This window comes from Aquarana catesbeiana, linkage group LG02 (genome assembly GCF_042186555.1).
Source record: "Aquarana catesbeiana isolate 2022-GZ linkage group LG02, ASM4218655v1, whole genome shotgun sequence".
Lineage (NCBI taxonomy): Eukaryota > Metazoa > Chordata > Amphibia > Anura > Ranidae > Aquarana > Aquarana catesbeiana.
Window position 1 is genome coordinate 456,330,624 of NC_133325.1, and position 21,812 is coordinate 456,352,435.

At 42.4% G+C, this 21,812-nt stretch overlaps 1 protein-coding gene across 2 annotated transcripts in view; it reads right to left on the bottom strand.

Annotated features, from left to right (window-relative positions):
* STK40 (serine/threonine kinase 40) overlaps positions 1 to 21,812 on the bottom strand; it is a 75,799-nt gene that overhangs the window by 36,088 nt on the left and 17,899 nt on the right. For both annotated transcript variants that reach the window (XM_073615627.1, XM_073615626.1), the window contains 4 exons: positions 7,718 to 7,836; positions 5,433 to 5,518; positions 3,229 to 3,372; positions 397 to 624 (listed from right to left, as the gene is read on the bottom strand). In XM_073615627.1, the coding sequence (XP_073471728.1) occupies positions 397 to 624; positions 3,229 to 3,372; positions 5,433 to 5,518; positions 7,718 to 7,829 (570 nt within the window). In that variant the 5' untranslated portion in view covers positions 7,830 to 7,836. The remainder of the gene's footprint in view (positions 1 to 396; positions 625 to 3,228; positions 3,373 to 5,432; positions 5,519 to 7,717; positions 7,837 to 21,812) is intronic.

A 21,812-nucleotide genomic window follows, 5' to 3' on the forward strand; every position in this document is an offset into this window, starting at 1 on the left:
ATTTAGAAATTGTTTATTGATGCATGTGTCTCACAGAGAAGTCGCAGCGGTTCACAATTTTTGCATTTAATTACTTATTTGATGTCACTTATTGTTTTAGGATAGCACAGTAATTACATACTATATACAATACTATGTTCATGTCTGTTACACTGACTGCAATCCAAGGGTCAGTTACTTCTAGTTTTTTTAAACAGGATTATACTGTAGATCAAGCTCACGAACGTGATAATGTAAGGGCATGAATGCAGAGCTCCCAGCATGTCAATTAGGGTGCATCCTAACCTGATCTGACTGGTACCACAAACACCTCTGCCACTTTTACAGCTGTAAAAAAAAAGACATTACAATGAATGTTAGCAAAAGGTCTTTATATGCCAACCATTACAGAAATACCTTATGAAGGGCTTCTACCACTCGGACAACATCATAGAAGATAACTACTGTTTCCCGTTCCCCCAGTCTCTTCTCTTTGATGACATAATGCTGTAAATTGATTAAGTCTGCAGTCTTCTCACTGAAATCATGGGCACAAAGACAATCCAGCACCAGACATATCCGTTTTCGCATCTTCCTCACTAGCTTGTTGGCATCCAGATCTTCTGCAATTTCACATGTCCGGTCCTGGGAATATCAAAAGCAAGGCTTGACAGTGAGAAAGTTTCAACTTTAAGTAAAGCAAAACAACGTGAAAAACTATGCTTCACTTTTCATGGAGACACAAACAACTTCTTAAAATGTGCCATAAATGCAGGTTATGGTAATATCACATCGGTGCATTTTGCTTGTACCTAATCTTACACATGCAAACTGCAGCTACAACCTTTCTCAATGTAAAGAGCTCTAAGTGCATAAAAGTATGCATGCAGTCTAAATGCCGTAGAACATAGGGAAATGCATTTTTCAATTGTCTTTCAAACAGCGATATTTTTATATGATTTCTTGGCTGTGAATATTTGACTTGAGGTATCAATGAAACAGCAATGTTATGCACCCAAAACTACAATAGAAGGTATGACGAACAGAAAAAACCCCACAAGGTATAAAATTATGGAAAAAGGTTAAGCTAACCAAATTCATAAACTTATGTCTAGGACACTGGAGTGGCTAGTTGCTCTTCACGAACCAAGAGGCAAAATCATTTTGAAGTGAACATAGATTACAAAACACCAGTCACATGCCTGGTAACTAAATCAACCATCCTGGTATAGCACTAGTTAGCAGGAGCTGGTTAACGTAGGGAGAGTGAGCTGTCTGGAGTCCTTGGAATAGTATAAGAAAGAAATCCAGATTAGGGGAGAAGAAAAAATATATATATACTTTTCATAATGTGTACAGTGAAAGCTGCAATCCGTGCGCGTTTTCCACACCACACTGCAATTGTACTGCCCTTGCAATCTGCTGTAGGCAAATGTAACGACATCTCAAACGTCAGTCACAAACGCAGTGAGTTTGCCAGCACCTGATTGCATGATACAAAAAAGGAACATGTGGTCTGGTTTGGTGGGGCTCAAAAAAAAAAAAAAAAAGAAGAAGGTGCATGTACTTTTTTGGTGCATTTTGAGCCCATTCAAAATTGTACAAATCAGATTATCTATAGTGTATGGCCACCTTTATACACCTAAAATAAACTAGTCATGATTTTGATGCCATGAATTGTTAACGGCACCCCAAACGCAGATGCAAACACATGTTTTCCTGCAAAAATTTGCAAAATGCACATTTAAAATAAACCGCAAAATACCTAAATGCCCCATTTGTTGCATGTCGGGCAGCTCATTGAAGTCAATGGGCTGTCTATTGAATGTCGTGGGAAAAAACTCACCGAAAAACATGAGTTCACGATACACTAGATGTGAATGGGGCCTGAAAGTATAATTTATGCGTTTACACAACAATGACAGCTGTGTCTCCTCCCATGTATTTGTATAAAGCTGGCCATATAATACACAATCTGATTGTACAATCTGTAGGATCTCCATTTAGACTTACCAATACTATATATTAGGAGGACAAACCTATCTATCCAATCACTCTGTATCCAAATCAGGCAGACCCTTGCACTACATAGTTGATGGTAGATCGGAAGGAGATCGTACCATCAGATTGTAGTATTGTGAGCTTTAGAGATAGCGCTGCCCAATTAATCGTCAAAGAATCGTTATCGCGATCTTGACTAAAGTGTTTCACAATTCTTTCTATGCAAAGAATTCTCTCTGCTCTTCTGAAGCCACAGCCCTCAAAAGAAAGGAAGAGAAAAAACGGGCAGTCTGCCAAGAAACAAAACATTCTTTATCAGTTGAACTTAAGTATAAACATTGTAACAATTTGTCAAAGGAATAGACTTCCTGTGTAAGTGAAAAAAGTTTAACCACTTAAACACTAAACCTTTTTCTGACATTTGTTGGTTTCAAGTTAAAATCTTTTTTTTTTTCTAGAAAATGACTTAGAACCCCCAAACATATATATATATATTTAATAGACACCCTAGAGAATAAAATGGTGGTTGTTGCAATATTTTATGTCACACTGTATTTGCACAGCAGTCTTTCAAATGCAATTTTTTAGGAAAAAATTACTTTAAAAAAAAAAAAAAAAAAAAAAAAAAAAAAAAATCTAACCAGTAAAGTTAACTCATTTTTATTTATTTTTTTTGTATAATGTGAAAGATTTTACGTTGCGAGAATCGTGTTCTTTTTATTCTAAGCAAAAAAAATCGTGATTCTCATTTTGGCCAGAATCGTGCAGCTCTATTTACAGACTACCAGGGACACATCTCTCCTGTTTTCAGAAGTGCAGCTCTACTCCACAAAAGGCTGTTATGTGGACACTCGGCTCCTGCACACACTTTGCCAAATGAATGAACTATGCAAGAAGGTAAGGTACAAAACAATTGCTCAACAGAGGATGACACTGGCTGTGTATTTAGCGAGAACAGTGTCTGCATTGGAAAAGCAGGTTACTGAAGAGGTGGACGGGAGCATCTCCTGGAGGGGAGGACAGGTGCAGAATGTGTGTTGAAGTCAGCTGCTCAAGTACTTCCTTCTAACAGTTTTCCTGTCCCAAATACTATGACGAATACCAGGAAGTAATGGGAGGAGACTGGTGGCTGAGGTAAAACCTGCTCTAGAATATAGAGAAACCTTTCTTTTCTGCAACAGAGGCAAAAAAAACCCACAAATTTTGCCTAAAGGCTAAGAACACTTAACGGGTATTGCTTTGCTTTACCTGGAAAAGACCATGGTGATGGACCACTCCATCCTGATTGTGAAGAAGAGATAATAAAGAATATTCAGTATGCAGCAGCATTTTGCCTTGTCTCTCTTCCTGTGTCTCCCCTGATTTGTCGGGTCTTTCCTCCAGGCTCAGGATCTGACAGAAAATATAAATCACACATCAAATTAAACAGAGTTGAAAGGCTAGGTCAGTATGCTCAAACAAGAATAATAGCATAACGTGCATGACTCCAATCTTTGTGTAGAACATACAACAAGCTGCATGTGAACCAGTACCAGCCAATAGAGTGCTCATAGCAGCCAACACCTTCACTACACTTGCTTTGGAGGTCAAATTCAACACGAGTCTAGTACCTGTATTGTAAATTTCTTAAACGGCTCATCTCTGCACCTCATCAACCGACCAAAGGGTGGACCTTTGGGGGGGTGTGTGGGTGGGCAGAAAAAATTGCAGTACCCAGTCTTTTATTTAATCATGATAATGTTAGAACGTTTCACAAAAATGCCTAACTTGGTTACACTTTTTTTTTTTTTTTGGGATGGGGGTTTAATTTTATTTTTGTTAAGATTGAGTGCTGTAACTTCACTGTCAAATTTGACTACATATGTGGAATCTCAAATGGGTTTATTTATATTTTATTTATATTTATCAGTAAGAGAACCTGGGACATTTAAATCAAGTTTAGACATGAAGATACAAGTTTAAATTATAGATCAGAGGCATTACGAAGCCTCCTCCTGTAGTGCCTGAACTAATTCACTCCCACGCACACAAAAAGGTCATATCTGACCCCCCTGATCTCTTATAAATAGGATATGTTAACTGTAGAGTGTGTGTGTGTGTGTGTGTGTGTGTGTGTGTGTGTGTGTGTGTGTGTGTGTGTGTGTGTGTGTGTGTGTGTGTGTGTGTGTTTACCACCCTGTAAGTTACAAAATAAAAAATAACTAAACAGTCATCTGATCACTTCACAAATGGTAAATGTTATGCAGTAAGTTTAGAGACATTAACAGTAACACTAGCGAAGTACTGCAATTGTTCAAAAATTGTGCGTGCAGTTTCTTGCACAAGCTCCTTAAACTTGAGGCAATGTAGGAGCCGATAGGAGGAACAGCAGAGAGCAGCAATCAGCATACCAAGATGTGTCAGATACCTGTAGTGGTAGGGGATACTCAATGTGGTGGAGATTTAGGATACTGGCCAACAGAAAGGCATATATACTTCATACATCCTCTTTTTGGACAGGACAGATTTACTTTTTTTGGACCCCATAGTGACAGGTTCAAGTGATACTAAACACACACTGTTTAATTTACATTGTCCCTTCTACTTTTATATATGGATGATTAAGCAAATTATTTTAATTAAAAAACATCTAAAGTACCTTCTTCCTAATCGATATACAACTGTCACATGACCCACATATTTCCCAGCCTGTCTGCAGGGAAACATAAGCAGTAGGATCTGCTAGTCCTCTGCTGCTGGTCACATGTAAAAAATAGAGAAATAAAAATGGACTTTGGAATACAGAATAAAAATAAAGAAAATCAATAAACTGTCTTAAATTGTCATACATTTATATATTTGAAATAACATGGTGTGGATGGATTTCTGCCAGTGTCATGCCCATCCAGCCTGTGTCTTAGAGTGAGGTGAAACCTCAATCTACATGCAATATCCCGCCCCATTGTGTTTAGCTAGTTAAGAGGGCATGGAGGAGGAGGGAGGCATGTGTGACTCCAGTCACGTGGGCAGGCTGCTCAAATGTAGTAGGGAGGAAATGCTCAGTGTAGAATCTCACTGAAAAGTGAGCATCTGCAGAGTTGCCACTACAGCTGCAAAATCCCTAGCTGAATCAGGGACATGAAGAGAAGGTCTCAGAGATAAAGAGCAGCAGGATCAACCAGGATTTTTGCAGAATACAGAAAACACATCTTATAGTGAGTGGGTATGAACAGCATTGTACTGGTAGTTTTTTTTATTTCTTATAATGTGGGTTTATTGACACTTCTGGTAATGTTCACCTACTGCACTACCCGCTGTATTTAGTGGTGCAAGCTTCAGGAGAGGTGAATACTCCTTCCTATTTGCAGGGATCTTAGTTATTGGTATTTTAATTTTAGCGACAGAGCTGCTTTAGGAGAAGAATGAGCAGCCTCACAGTATTGTGTATTTGAGGGCAATTTCCACAAGCTCACCTTAAGCTGGTAAAAGTCATCTGTGCCATCTTTCCGTGCCAAGCACTGGACAATGCTTGGGACAGGAGAGTTTCCTAAACGAGGCCCTGCAGGAAGAAAGGATATTTTTTAAAAATTAGGAGAAGCAAACAGCGTTTAAAGTACATTCGTCAAACTTGACTACACACATTTTAACCAGTTGTGGGAGCACTACATCTGCAAAAAAAAAAAAAAAAAAGGAAAAGGAAAAAAAAACCCCTGTCCTGCCCCTCTGCTGCTACTTGCTCAGCAGTTGCCAACAATTCCTGATAGTCAACATGATAGTGAGGAGTGGCTATGAAAATACAGCAGATGTAAGTGTTGCTGCTGTCAGAGACCCTCCACTGTTTATAAAAACAGTTTGGAGAGGAGATAGAGATAAAAAGTTGTTACTGTTGTATGCACCCAGGTTAAAAGTGAAGTATGGGGTTTGGGGTTTTTACAGTTATACTTACCTAGGTGGATACAGCATCAGTCTGATGCTGCATCTGTCCCCGCCAGCGCTAAACCTGCAAAATGAGTGATCAAACACCGCCAAATCACTCCGTTCTCACAGCTCCCTGAGCAGAGGGATGGTGGCTGTCAGTCACTGCTCTTTGCTCTATCCGCCACCCTCTCCATCATTGTCATGATCTAGCCCAAGCCTGGACTGGCTCTGCAATGTCAGACGACAGCTGGCTTCAGCTCCCTGTCTGCTAAAAACAGTCATGAGAGTGCAGAACAAACTGCACTCCTGTGACCCACAGGAGAATTACAGCTCTAGGAGCTTTGGCTGTGCTTCTCCTTTAAAGGTCTGATTTTCTGGCTGTATAGGATGTGCTGTGCAATCATACCCACTCACAGTAAGCACAACACTGCTCTCCATTTACCACACAGTGCAGGAAATGCAACCAGGAGCCATTTCTCCATAAAGAGAAAAAAGCTGCACTAGGTCGCCCAAAGCAGAAAAAGCTCCAGTATGAAGTCATGAGGGACAAGTTTGGGAGCTCAGAATGAGAAAACTGGATTTTGAACAGAAATGAAGGAGCTTTTCTGGAACAAGTAAGCAAATGTCTTGCGGACATTAAAATGGCCCAGCTATAAAGCCCAACTCCAGGAAACTTAAAAAAAAAAAAAAAAAAAAAAAAGACCTTGCAGTGGGACTGCAAAGTATTGCATGTGTTAGCTACTAAGGTTGTCCCGATACGGTATCGGCACCGATACCGAGCATTTGCCCGAGTACTTGTACTCGGGCAAATGCTCCCGATGCTTCACCCGATACCTGGACAGTCAGCAGTGATCGGTGCGTGGGGAAGTTACAAGCTTCTCCCCAGCGGCTTTCAGCTGCTTTAGTGAAATTTATACAGCGGTGATCGGTGCTTGTAACTCTCCCACGCACAATCACCACTGACTGTCACCGCATCCTCCTCCATGCCGTTCTGCTGTCCCCCTCTGTTCTTCCTCCATGCCCCCCTCCGTTCTGCTGTCCCCCTCCATCCTGCTTCTGTCCCCCTCCATTATTCCTCCGTGTCCCCCTCCATTCTTTTTCTGTCCCTCTCCATGTACTCTTCCTTTTCTGTATGGACAGTCGGCTGACTCTGTCCATTCACATAACTGAAACATTGTAACCTCCTGTGATTACGATGTCTCAGTTTATGAATGGAGAGGAGCCGCTGTCTTCTCTCCATTTATTTTCAGTGCAGCTCAGGGCTGCAGAGAAAGGGACTAGGAAATCTCTATCCTTGATCGCTTTCTCAAGGGGGATATCAGGGGTCTGTCTCAAGACCATGTCTGACTCAGTAGGGGGCCATGTCAGAGAGACCACTGCTTTCATGGAAGGAGCAAGAGTCCTTTTCCTGCAGCATGCTAGCAGGGGGCATGCTTTTCTACTTGGGCAGCTTTCTAATCAGATGCAGCCACAGTAGGAGATTTGTCCATCCACGCTGTCTGGTGTGGATGGAGGAACCTCTTCGTTTTTTTTTCTGTTCAATCTGCAGGCTGAAAAAAAAAAAAAAAAAAAAAAAAATCTATGTGTGTATGGCGAGCTTTTGCTTCAGGACATAGCAGTCCCGAGATACATCCAATAAAACACAACAACATTTAATATGCATGACAGGGACATTTTCCCAAAGCCAGCACAGAGATACAACCATAAGCTACTACAACTTGTGATTTTGTTAGATCTTCTCAAGATATACATTTCCTGGCTAAAACATGCAACTCAGAGGTATTAAAAACAAAAGAAAAAAAAACCCCAAAACACACACACAGAAAAGACTGAAGCCTACCGAGAATGAAAGGACCTGCCCTCTTTGCATTACTTCCCGAGATACCGGTGCAGAGTGCCTTGGATCTGGCAGAGGTCTCTCCAGAATCCCTTTCAGATGCTCTCCTCTTCATCCTCTATCTGGAAAAGGAAAGTGAGAGAAGACGGATGCATGGGGTGAAACGCTGCTTATTCATTTTGCTCACATGTCTGCCTTTTCCCCTTCAACATAGTTTCTCCTCCTACAGATTTTACAGTCTGTTCCTAAACAGACACTTCTCCATCTGCTTTCACCAGCACATGCACTGAATACTGTACAAGAAAAAAAAAAAAAAAAAAAAGCATAGGTCATCTGAGTTTTTTAACTCATTGATTCAAACAAGTCAAATATTGAAGTAAAATGATGAAATCTTTTCAGCAGAAGAACAATGTCCAGTAGCCCCTGCCCCTCCATGAGTTTTTCACCAAATAGGTGGAAAATGCAATAGCCCCACTATACAGTTATATAGGATCAGAGTTCAATTTTGTTTGATAACAGGAGTCCTGGCAGATATCAAGATGTTAAAAAGGACACCATCATTACCACCTTAAAAACACTTATCAAGCTATACAAAATGTAGTGTGTAGAAACAAAATTGTACGAAAATACTACTGTATTGAAATATCAGAACCAATTTCCCAGCAATTCTTTGATCAGCTCCTAACTGGGCAAAAGAGAAAAAGCTACCCCTGTACAAACTGTCTACAAAAGCAACACTGTACTACAGGACTGCACATCATAGCTTCTTGAAATAAGACTGGAGTGAATAACTGACAGAAAGTGATGACATTATTACATAACCACACTTGTTTCATTACACACTAATAATGTGACCTGCTATTGAGAGTATTTGCCATGGAGGACAAGATAATCTGCTCATTAGAAAACTGCAGTGTACGCTTACTCACATATATTGCATCACAAGAGCCGCTGTGCTAACACGCAAGATAAATTCTCTATAACTGCCTGAAGAAAACAACTCATTCTTACAAAACAGCAGATGTTACATTTCACAAATAAGGTAAAAATAGGTAGGTTGTATTTCTGTATTCCTGCGTCTATAAAAGCATTCCATTACCTTTAGCTTTTGGAGTTCCCAGATTCCTGCAGTGTATGTGCACTATTGCACCAAAGTATTTGAGGTTGACTTTGCACTAGTTCCTGTGTAAAAAAAGGTATGCCCAAGTGTGGGTATGCATTTCAAATTACTTTTCATGTTCTATGAAAGTAACACTAGGAAAAAATGCCTATAAAAAAAAAAAAATTATAAAAAAAAGGAAGGAAGGATAAGCTAAACTACACTAAAACTATGCAAACCAACCCTCTGATCAAAAGAGCAGTCCCCTGCTTTCTGTACTGGTGCATTGAAGACAGGAGGAAACAGGTTTCGGAGACCCAAGGGGGGAAAAAAAAAAACAAAAAAAAAACAAAAAAAAAAAAAAAACACCTTTTCGAGAAAAAGGCTTTTTATCTGTCCTCACTGCATACCACCTTTTTCCTCATTATCACATTGCATATAGACAAATTTAGGTTTTAATGTCGCCTTCATGAGAGAGAGAGAAAAAAAAAAAAAAAAAAAAAAAGAAAAAACCCACACCATACATATACATTAACACACGCGCATGAAAATGTAGATCCAAATGCTGCAAAACAATGAACTAGGCCTCAATTTTTCCAGAAGTATGCATACAATGGAAAACAACATGCCAGCCTGCCAGCTTTCACATGCAAGACATTGTACAAAGCAACATGACACCGATTATAACAGCATGCCTTGGTTACAGCAACATTAAAGAAGAAAGTCACTCTTAATATCTTCTTCAGACATGCATTCTTTACATACAAGCCAACCTAAAATACTACCCTTCCAAAAATGAAACCTAAAAAGCCTCTTCTGCTCATCCCTGAGTTGCACACAAACTTTTCACTTTGTGAAATTCTTCACATGCACTCCCACTTGAACGGTTATGAGTTAATGTGATTGTAACACTAACTCATGACAAACATTTTTGGATGCCTGTATGACAGATATACAGAGAGATAGAATTATATATACACACACACACACACACACACACACACACCACGCCCAATCTCTATTTACCACACACAGCCACAAAGGCAAGAGAAGAATTCTTGTTAGGCAGTGTATTAGAGCTCGGACGAACACACTTAGACCGAATTTTAATGGTTCAAAGAATGTCAGGCAAAATGGTCAGCCCTCACACATGTTCACTTCATCAAATCTGGCCCTCCTTGAAAAAAGTTTGGACACACCTGCCTTAAAGCTATATCTAGCTTCAGTATTGAAGGTCACGTGATCGCTGTAGCTTCCCACAGTGATGCACAGACCTGCTGGTGGGCATGTCCAATTTCAAGGCATGCATGTCATGACAGGATAGGATAGGCCATCAAGCCCAGCAGCATGCATCACCTTTCCCTGGCCGAGTGCAGTGACAAGGGGTGGGCGCGGCTGTGACAGCCCGCCTGCATCTTCAGCGTGATGACACAAGACGTAAACTGACAACGCTAGCATGGATCAGCAGCCATGCTAGTGTGGTCAGTTTATTCTCAGGATACGGGGCACAGGCAGGAACAACCAGATAAAATGGAATATTGGAAGAGAGACATTTCAGCAACTTAAAGAGCCAGCACAAGGGTTTTTTTTCTTTTTTAAAGGGTTACAAACCCTTTAAAGTATAAAGTAGTTGTAAACCTCAGAAAAAAAAAAAATAGAGGTATATCCCTCTATAGAGTGTGCTTATTTCAATTAAGAGCACCAAGTGTAATTTCTGTCTGCTGCTTCCTTACTCTGCCATCAGCATGAATCACTTCTGACAATTTTTCCTGACACCAAGAGAAAAATGATGACGGGGAGAGACCTCCAGCTGAACGACATCCTCAGCTCTGTTCCTGTGAGCTGTGAAGGGGAGGGTGTCCCTTCCATCCAATCAGCTCTGAGTTCTAACCAAGTATAACTTCAGCTCCCCATCACCTGCTTTCTGAACTCTCAGACAAGCTTCATAATTCAGCACTTTGAAGTGGATATAAAGAAGAGGGCTGCAGATTGACAGATACAACTGATGTAAGAGGATTTGTTTCATCTCTGTGCATTACTTGAGGCCAGTCACTTCACTGAGTCACGTTAAAGTGCACCAAACTATAGGTTTAAAATTAAAAATAGCATGTGTTCTTTGGGCTCCATTCACACCATAGCGTTCCGTTTTGCGGGAGGAATTGGCACAATTTGGAAAATCTGCAAATCGCGGGACGCCATTGCCTGTTACTTTGAATGGCACCCAAATCGCGGTGTGATTTCTCTACGATTGTCGCCTGACAAATCGTGGTAAAATAGCACAAACAGAATCGCAGGATGCCTGTCACCCAAAGAAAGTTCTTGTACTTATATAGGGCGTCATGTGATTCTGTTTGCAACAATCGCAGCAAAATTGCACCACAATTTGGGTGCCAAAGTACCAAGTATCGCAAGGGCATCCTGCGATTTGCAGCATTTCCGAATAGCGGTGGTTGGCCCGCAAAACGGAATACCATGGTGTGAATGGAGCCAATTCAGAAAAGTATCTTGTTCTTCTCCAAAAATCGCCAAATTTCTTTGTGCTGCTGTGATCAGACTTCCTGTTAAAGAGGTGGCTACTTTCATTCTCCATTGTCCCACTATATGTAAGAATGTAGCCATGCTGTCTCATGTTCAGATGGGTTTTTTTTTTTTTTTTCTATTAAAAAGGTATGCAAGCCCTTTTACACAGGCGCCTTTCGTTACGATCAGCTAGGGACCTGTCTCCTAATCCCTGCTGATCGGAGCAGAGTGGGGCGGATTGCAGAAACAGAGCAGACAGGAAGAGACCCTGCTCTGCGGGTGGCTGGGAGTAAACAGGTTCCAGTGTCCATTTACTGCCAGCTCCCTCCAATCCGGAACAGAAAGCAGTCCTTTTCCTCGGACCTGGAGGTAGGTGGGTGTAAACAGACAAGTCCTTTTACACCTCACGGTGCAAAGAAATGCATGGACCATCTGATCAAGTCTGCCTGAAAAACTGAAAGGCAGACCTGATCAGCTCACCCACGTGAAAGGGCCCTTATTGTAGGGGATAAATTGAAAGGTAAAAACGTTTTGACTTTATAACCACTTTAAAATCACAGGGAACCCCCACTGGATCTCCTGCATATAATCGCTAATTACCCCATTTGCAACTGTGCATTGGTGCTGCTTAAAAGCGGAGTTCCACACAAAAATGGAACTTCCGCTTTTCGTAACCCTCCCCCCCTCCGGTGTCACATTTGGCACCTTTCAGGGGGGAGGGGGTGCAGATACCTGTCTAAGACAGGTATTTGCACCCACTTCCGGCATAGACTCCCATGGGAGTCTATGCCTCTTCCCGTCCCCACCGCGCTGTCTGCTGGGAACACACAGCTCTCAGGAGAGAGCGGGGACCACTTGGGACGCGCAGCGTGACTCGCACATGCGCAGTAGGGAACCAGGAAGTGAAGCCGCAACACTTCACTTCCTGATTCCCTCACCTAGGATGGCGGCGGCAGCTGCCGAGCTCCGAGCGGGTTCTCGGCGTCCCCTGCCGACATCGCTGGACCCTGGGACAGGTAAGTGGCCATGTATTAAAAGTCAGCAGCTGCAGTATTTGTAGCTGCTGGCTTTTAATATTTTTTTTTTGGGCGGTGTGGGTGGACCCCCACTTTAAGAAAAATAAATAAAAAAAACCCCATCAAATATATTTGCTCCTTTAGAAAACCAAGACTCTAAAAACCAACCCTTATATAATTTATCACCAGACTAGATATTGAAGCCAGGGTCAGCATCATACCCAAAGCCTGCGTCTGAGAGAAACGAAAAAAAAAAAAAAAAAAATGGGAGGAGAACAAAAAACCCCCAAACACAAAAGGAGACTCCCAGATTTCTACCTTCACATTTCCTTTAATGCAAGGGAACCGAGTTATAAACGCCCACAGACAGCCGATCAAAATTGAAACCATTGTATTAATGGGAGCATGAGTAAGAAAGGAAATGGGACCGTCGCCACATATTAAATCACCACAACAATTCAGAAACAGATGTGTCATTGGTTTCTAAAACAAACACATATACACGCACAATTGTTCAATTACCATCACCTGATGGCCAAGGGACATGCAGTTCTTTGCACGGAGTTAAAAAAGAAAAAAAAAAAAAAAAAAAAAAATTGGCCCTGCTATGGCCAAGCAGCAGGGTTTGGAGCAGACAATGGGCTCTCTTGTAAAAGCAATCAAAGCTGCTAACTAGCTGCTAGATCACCTTTACAGTGGGCGGGGGTGCCACAGGCTGTCCTGTCTCACAAGGACACCAGCGGGTGCTTTCGCCAGCTAACCATAGAGGTGGTCAAGGACCGGAAAAGCTCTGTCTGCCTCTGATACAGGAAACACAAAGCAATGAGCAAAACATCCCTTGGAGCAAGCGGTGACACGTCAGCGTGGAGGGACAGGGTGACAGCCATCACAGCCATGCTTATTGGAACTGTTTGCTTGTTCGATCGCTATACTCTAAGTGCAATACTTTTTATAAACATTAAAAGGCAGTATAGCACTAGGAGTTCTCTGCCTCATTTCTTATCCATGCATATGCAGGAGCTGGCTGGTGGAAAACCACAGCAATCAACTGGTCAAGACAGTGAGTGTTCCAGAGGGGAATACTTTTAAGTGGTGATGATCTCCTTATGAGAGATCCTTTCAGTCTGGTAAGCAACCTGTTTGCTCTAAGGAGCACAGTTGTGACACAGAAGCACTTTCATATTTTTTCATCACAGAGAACTTTAACTTTGCACTTGGATGGACTTTATCTGAATTTCTAATTTACTGGTTTATAAATAGTTCAGCACTAATATTGATTCATTTATGGATGGTTTTATTTTTTTTTTTGCACTTTATGGGGAATGTCTAATATGTAAATTTATTTACACAATTTGCATTTTCTTCATTAACACGTGACACTCTAAAGGGTATCTTCACTTTTGTGGGGGATAGCAAATAAAGAAAAAAAATATAGCGTATACAATTGCGACAAAAGTCATATTGTTAATAAAGGTTATTAAAAAAAATTAGATTTATGACTTACCGTAAAATCAATTTCTCTGGAGTTGACAGGCACAGCACTACGCAGAAAAAGAAAAAAAAAAAAAGGACGACTTGGCTATGCTTATGGGCAGTCCTAGGTGGCATAGACCCCCTCTCTGCTATAGGCCTTCAGTTTAGTAACAAGCAGTGTCAGAAGTATTAAAACTCCTTAGAGAAAGCATCCACCTCTCTGTCAATGAACTCAGAGAAATGGATTTTAAAAGGAAAGTCAAAAATCCCATTTTCTTTCGTTCATTGACAGACACAGCGCTCCATTATTCAGAACAATAGGGACATCCAAAAGCAGTGCCAAACATGAGGAGTGGGACAACGAAAAATCCCAGGGCTAACACAAGAGCCAACCAGGTAACAGGAGCTCAACACAGTACAAACTGGAGCCCAACCTGAACAATATCCCTTCAAGGAGGGAATAGACCCTCTAAACCAGGGATATGCAATTAGTGGACCTCCAGCTGTTGCAAAACTACAGGTCCCATCATGCCTCTGGGTGTCATGCTTGTGGCTGTCAGAGTCTTGCTATGCCTCATGGGAATTGTAGTTCTGCAACAGCTGGAGGTCTGCTATTTGCATATCCCTGCTCTAAACAGTAGCCTGCAAAACCTTGTGGCCAAAAGAGGCATCCGTAGATGGCAACACATCCACTTTGTAGAACGCTGTGAAAGCGTGCACTGACGACCAGTGGCTGCCTTGCGAACTTGCGCAACGGACGCCTGACGACAGAAGGCCCAAGAAGAATGTGCCGTAACAGGGAAAAGAGAAACCTGATCCCCAACAGAATAGGCCAGAGTCATCATCTGTCTGATCCATCCAGATATGGTCACAGAAGAAGCAGACAGCCCCTTTCTTGGCCTGTCCGTGAGTACAGCGAGTCTGACCGCCAAAAAGACTCAGTGGCTGCCAAATACACCCAAACCACATCCAGGGCAGAAAGGCAAATTCCTTAGGATGTGTTGACCAGGGACACACGGAAGGCAACACAATGTCCTTATTCAAAAGGAAATCCGAGGAAGGAACGATGGAAAAGGGCAAAGAACCACTTTAATCTAATGTAAAACTGGGTAAGGTGTATGACAAGATAACGCCACCATTTCCGACACCCTGCGAGCAGAGGTGATAGCCACCAAGAAGCCACCTTCCAAGACAGAGTAAGCAGTGGAATCTCCAGAATATTTTGAGAGAGAGAGAGGCTTCTGGAGAACCAAAATCACCAAGTTCAGATCCCACTGCGGCAGAAGAGGCCGCACTGGTGGAAACAGACATCGAACCCCTTGGATAAAAAAAAAAAAAAAAAAAAAAATGTATGCACCAGGGAGTGCGAGACCAGGGGACGCTGAAGACCACCTAGGCTGACACCTGGCCCTTGATGGTACTTGAGGCCCATTCCTGCTCAACCCCCTGTGAAGGGAGGTCGGAATCGGAGCCACCGAGAAAGAACGAGGATGAATGCCCAGTGACTCACACCAGGATGTATGCGCTTTCCACATCCAGAGCTAGAACCTCCTAGGTGGTAGACTCCCTAGCCATCAGCAGCGTTGGAACTGCAGCACCTGGCTCATCACAGCCAGGCCGTTAAAACCAGCCACTCTAAAGCAGGATAGAAGAACGGCCCTTGGGACAGTAGATCCTCCCTGAGAGCCAGTCGCCAAGGAACGTTGGCGACCAGGCGCACCTGGTTGGTGTACCTAGACCGATGGGACCCATCTGAAGCCAATAGAATGACCAGAATCCCCGCGGCCGTGATCATGCGCAAAAGCCACGAGGAGGAAAGGCGTAGAGCAAATGTTACCGGCCCATGGGCCACCAGAGCGATTGAGGTGCCCACCAGAGGATCCCGTGACCTTGCCAGAAACCTTCGTACCGTCCTGTGGAGCCAGGACGCAAAAAAGATCTACCTCAGGAGTGCCCCATCGGAGACATATCCGATTAAACACGGCCCGGTGAAGGGCCCACGAGTGGTCCAACCCTAGCCGACTGAGGCATTCAACTGTCATATTTCACTACTGGAATGTGTACGTCGGAGAGGGCTGGAACAAGACGTTCTTCCCACTAGAGGATACTGGCAACTGCCAGGGCTGCCAACACCCTATTTGGCCCGCCCTGGTGATTGACATAAGCCACCGCCATTGCATTGTCCGACTGGATCCGTACCGGGAGCTCCCGAAGTTGATCCGTGCATGATCCAGACATAGTCTGATCACTCAAAGTTCTAGAAAGGGAGCTTGTATGGAATTGTGCAAATGGAATTGCCTTACAAAAAAAAAAAAAAAAAAAAAAAAAAAGGAAGGAAGGAGGAACACTGTTCTGGAAGGGTCCAAAGCAGAGGAACGCCTAAAAATGTTGATTGCGATACACAACTTGCATATCACCGTGCATGCTGGAGTGACAACAATAATTCTAGCACCAGAACTCCTTTGTATAGCTAAACTGATGACTTATAGGGGGCTTTTAAAGCGTCATCCATGGAAAATATAGGGTACTAACATGTTTAAGGTTTGACATGTTGGGTATCCATTTTAGGCGAGGTCCACAAAAACATGGATGAGCGAGCTTGGGGTGAAGGAACTTGACTGGCCTGCACAGAGTCCTGACCTCAACTCGATAGGACACCTTTGGGATGAATTAGAGCGGAGACTGCAAGCTAGGCCTTCTCATCCAACATCAGCGACTGACCTCACAAATGCACTTCTGGAAGAATGGTCAAACATTACCATAGACACAAGAATTCCCAGGCACAAAAATAGATGACCAAGGAAGCCTTGTTAAAAGGGTAATACCAAACAGGCTGTTGCTCCCAAACTCAGAAGGCCAAGTGAGGGGGAACAAATAAAAACAACTAGGGGAGTGCTGTTCCAGAGGATGGTAGTCAATGATGATTAAATTCATATGAATCTTGCAAACTTTATTGGCAAAAGAACAAGGGGGAGATGAAGCAGGTGCACCAGAGGTGTAGGTGCTCAGGAACGTGTGCAGATTCTCCAAAGGCGCCAGAAGTGGAAGGCTGCCCGCCAGCCTGAAGCTCTAGAGCTCAGAACGCTTAGGGAGAGGATGAAAAGGGGCCGGCTATGTTCACCAAGATCCGAGGGAAGGTGCGGTGCTGATGGAATCAACCAGAGAAGCAATGGGAGCCGCCCGCAGCTCAACTTCCGGGGCTCCAAACTCTTGAGGACACGTCAGTCACACCGGACACAGGCGGGCTCCAGAAGGGGTTAATCCCCCAAAACATGTAGTCCCTGCCTGTTCAAGCTCCGGCATTTTTTTGCTATTTTTTTGCCTCCCCCCCCCCCCCCGATCACATGACCCACTGGAGCCCATCTGTGCCCGGTGCGATTGACATGGCTGGCATCTCTTGGTAGCAACATGCACTATTTGTTCTTTTGCCTATAAAGTCTACACAAATCATATATATTTAATCATTGACTATATACTATCCTCTGGAACAGTGCTCCTAGTTGTTTTTATAAACCTTGTGGATAGCCTTCCCATAAGAGTTGAAGCTGTTATAGCAGCAAAAGGGTGGGCCAACCCAATATTGAACCCTACAGACCAACACTAGTATGCAATCAAAGTTCATGTGCGTGAAAGGCCAGCCGCCCCAATACTTTTGAATATATATATATATATATATATATATATATATATATATATATATATATATATATATATAGTGTCTTTATACAGCCCTTGCCAAATATTTTGAGAATGACACAAATATTAATTTTCACAATGTCTGCTGCTTCAGAGTTTTTAGATCTTTTTGTCAGATGTTTCTATGGTATACTGAGGTATAATTACAAGTATTTCATAAGTGTCGAAGGCTTTGATTGACAATTACATGAAGTTTATGCAGAGTCAATATTTGTAGTGTTGACCCTTCTTTTTCCAAGACCTCTGCAATTCGTTTGTCAGAATCTGTGGGGATTTTTTTTGTTCATCTGCCTCTTAAGGATTGACCACAAGTTCTCAATTGGATTAAGGTCTGGGGTTTCGGTGTCCATGGACCCAAAGTTTCCATGTTTTGTTCCCCAAGCCACTTGGATATGACTTTTGCCTTATGGCAAGGTGCTCCATCATGCTGGAAAAGGCATCGTTCCTCACCAGACTGTTCTTGGATGGTTTGGAGAAGTTGTTCTCGGAGGATGTTTTAGTACCATTCTTTATTTATGGTTGTGTTCTTAGGCATAAATTGTGAGTGAGCCCTCTCCCTTGGCTGAAAGGAAACCCCACACATGAATGGACTCAGGGTGCTTTACTGTTGGCATGACACAGGACTGATGGTAGAGCTCACCTTTTCTTCTCCGGACAAGGTTTTTTCTGGATGCCCTCAACAATCGGAAAGTGGATTCAGAGAAAAATGACTTCTTTGCTGCCATTCTAGACACCAGGCCATGCTCCAAAAGTCTTTGCCTCACTGTGCGTGCAGATGCACTCACCTGCCTGCTACCATTCCTGAGCAAGCTCTGCACTGGTGGTGTCCCGATCCCACAGCTGAATCAACTGTAGGATACAGTCCTTTCGCTTGCTGGACTTTCTTGGATGCCCTGAAGCCTTCATCACAAATCAGGGTGGATATAAAATCAAACGATTTAAAAAATAAAAAAAAATAAAAAAATAAAGGATTTTTTTGATTATCACATTTTAATAAAAATGCTTTTGGAGTAAAAATCTAAAACATAGTTTTCCATTTAAGATACATTAATAATTTAGTTTATTCAGCTTAATTATGTAGAATGAGGCTGTATATTCTGCAACATTTACATTTTTGGTAAACTCATTCAATGAATCCAAGCTGAGATAACATGCACTGCATTGATGCATTCACACAATTTCACAGCAACCATGAGATAAAACAAGGTTCAGAAATATTCCTTCATCCCATTGTTTTGCAAATCTATGTACACTACAAATTGTATGATTGAATCAGTTTGGATATCACGGTTTTACTAACCTGACAGTTTATTATTCTAAATAGGAGACCTTCATTTTGTTTGCAAATATTAAAGATTCTAACTACCAGTAAGAATAAGTCCTTACATTGAAAGAGCACCTGTCATTTCAGATCCATCATGGCAGCACCCGTTAGCGGGCAGCCACTCACCCGCTGCTGCCACGTCCCTCACCATAATGTGTCACTGCCGCATCACCAGCCATCCCATTAAAGTGAATGGGACTGTCGGTGAGTCAACAGAGGGTCAAGCCTTTTTACTAGCGATTTAAATCGACTTGATTTAAATCAAATCCACCCTGTCACAAATACAGTGGAAATGTTTATGGGATGACATTAATTTTCATAGCAAACAGGGACTTTGCAATTAATTGTAATTCATCTGATCACTCTTCATAACATTCTGGAGTATATGCAAATTGCCACCATTAAAACGGTGAAAATTAATATTTAATATTTGTGTCACTAAAAACTTTTGGCCATGGCTGTACACATACTTCACCACATTTTCAGCTAATAAGCTCTACAAGAACTGAAATATTTAACATGTTCTTACAGTGAAGTCTCTGGTGCATAACAATGATGTAAACACACCAAGGTTATTAAAGCATCTGGATAATACATAGTGCAACGCTTCTCTACTTTTGAGCACATCCTCACACCTGATCCTTGCAAGGCAACCTCTAAGGGAATGTGCAAATGGGAGGAAAATGCTTTGTTAAGCTATTATGGATAGAAAGAACCAAAAACGGAACAAATACATTTCATCAAAATTTGGGGTTGTTCACTCACCAGAGGCAAAGGTGGCAGGGCTTAAAAGCGACACTAAACTTTTTTTTTTTTTTAAACCAAAGTCCACTCAGAATATAGCCTAGCCTACGCCTTCCCTCCATTTCCTCTCTTGCCACTGGTAGTTCGGAAGATTGTTCAAGATCAAGCAGAAGTTATCCTGATTGCCCCTTGGTGGCCTAGGAGGAGTTAGTTCTCCTCGCTGAGAGCTCTCTCAATAGAACCCCCCTGGCCCCTGCCGAAGTGGAGGATTCTTCTCTGTCAGGGGCCAGTACTTCATCCAAACCCTCAGACCTTCCATTTGATGGCCTGGAGGCTGAGCAGTGCATCCTACAGCTAAGGGGATGCTCAGAGAGGGTTTTTGAGACCATTCTGGGCAGCCGTAAATTAGTCACAAGAAAGATCAATGGGAAAGCTTGGAAGACAGGAATGGATTCTTTTTTCTACTCCCTGTATACTAGATTTTTTGTAGAGGGGAGTGGAGAAAGGACTTTGTCAGCACCCTTAGGGTTCAGGTTGCTGTCCTGTCTCTGTTTGCAGAAAAAAAGACTGGCTGAGGACCCTTTGCTTAAAAGTGGATGTAAACCCCAAATTTTTTTTTTTTTTTAATATCATACTACTGTAGAGTATAAAAGATTTCCTATCATTTGAGCCCAGTCTTGCCACACAGAGTTAATCCATCTCTGAGCGATTATTGTTCAGTGAGAGAATTCTTGACAAACTGAGAAAAACTTTGTCAAATACTCCCCCTTGCTGTGACAGCCTAAGAGACATGCAGTATACTCCTTTCTTCAGCAGCTCTGCAAGGATTGGCTGTTCCACACCTCAGCATGATTTGACATGCTGAAGTCATGTGGTTACTTTCCTGTCTTTTCACTGGATGTTAGAGATCATAGCAGAAGTTCAGTGTTAGAAATACACAGAGAAAATGCATATTGACAAGGGGAGTGTAGAGGTGGGCGGGGAGTCTACTGACATCACGACTCCACCCACCGAGCTCCAGACAACAGACCCACCCACAGAATATGCAGTTTTTCGGGTCTAATAACAGACAGAGGGGAGACATTTGACAGGTAAAGATAAATGCAGGAGGCATGTATATCCTTATAGATAACCCCTATGGCAGTAGTTTAGAAAGGATGACATTGGGTTTACATCCACTTTAAGAGGTTCCTTTCAGCCAGAACTGGGCGTACACCCAGGGCTGTTAAACAGATTCCTCCCTGTGATGTGTCGTTAGTATTAAATGCTCTAACTGGAGCTCCTTTTGAGCCATTGCATGAGGCCTCTCTGAAATTGATTTCCTTAAAGATTACCTTTCTTTTGGTTATAACATCAGGGAAAAGGATTTCTGATCTAGAATCTTTCCTGAGGATTTTAGAGGACAGGGTAGTGATCTGGCCTGATCCTTTGTATTTACCCAAAGTTTCTTCCAGCTTTCACAGGTCCCAGGATGTAGTTCTTCCTACTTTTTTTCCTACCCCAAGAATACAGAAGAGGAAAGAGTTTGTTTTTTGGACGTGAAAAGATGCCTTCTGCTTTATCTAGAAAGGTCTAGTGAGTTTAGGAGATCCTCCCAACTCTTAGGGTTGTTCAGTGGCCCCAAAAAGGGGACCAAGGCATTGAGAAGTTCAATTTCCAGATGGATTAGGGAAGGCAATTTGAAGTTTACAGAGCATCAGGTCACATCCCTCCTTCCAGAGTTAGAGCTCACTCAACGAGATCTTTGGCTGAGTCATGGGCAGAAAGAGAGGGAGCATCATGGGAAGAAATTTCTAAAGCTGCTGTCTGGTCCTCCTCTCATGTATTTATCAAGCATTATAGAGTCCAGATGCTCTCCAGCCAGGACCTCTCCTTTGGTAGGAAAGTACTTCAGGCTGTCGTCCCTCCCTAAGGTATAGAATCTTGCTAATCCTCTCAAGTAGCTGTCCTGGAAGATGAGGGGGGAAAACCGTTAGAAATACCGGTAACGGTATTTCCACGATTCTTCCAGGACAGCGTCTATATTCCCACCCTATTCTGTATATTCACTGGTCTTCTTTTGTTTACCTGGTGGTGTTTTTTTTAGTTATTTCTCTGCTGAGTGCACTTTTGGTGGAGGTTTACTTGATTTTCAAACAACTTAGTGCCGGTTCACACTACCGCGACTTGGGATCCGACTTGTCAGACCTCAAGTCGCCCCAAGTCGCTTGACATCTGAAAGTCCAT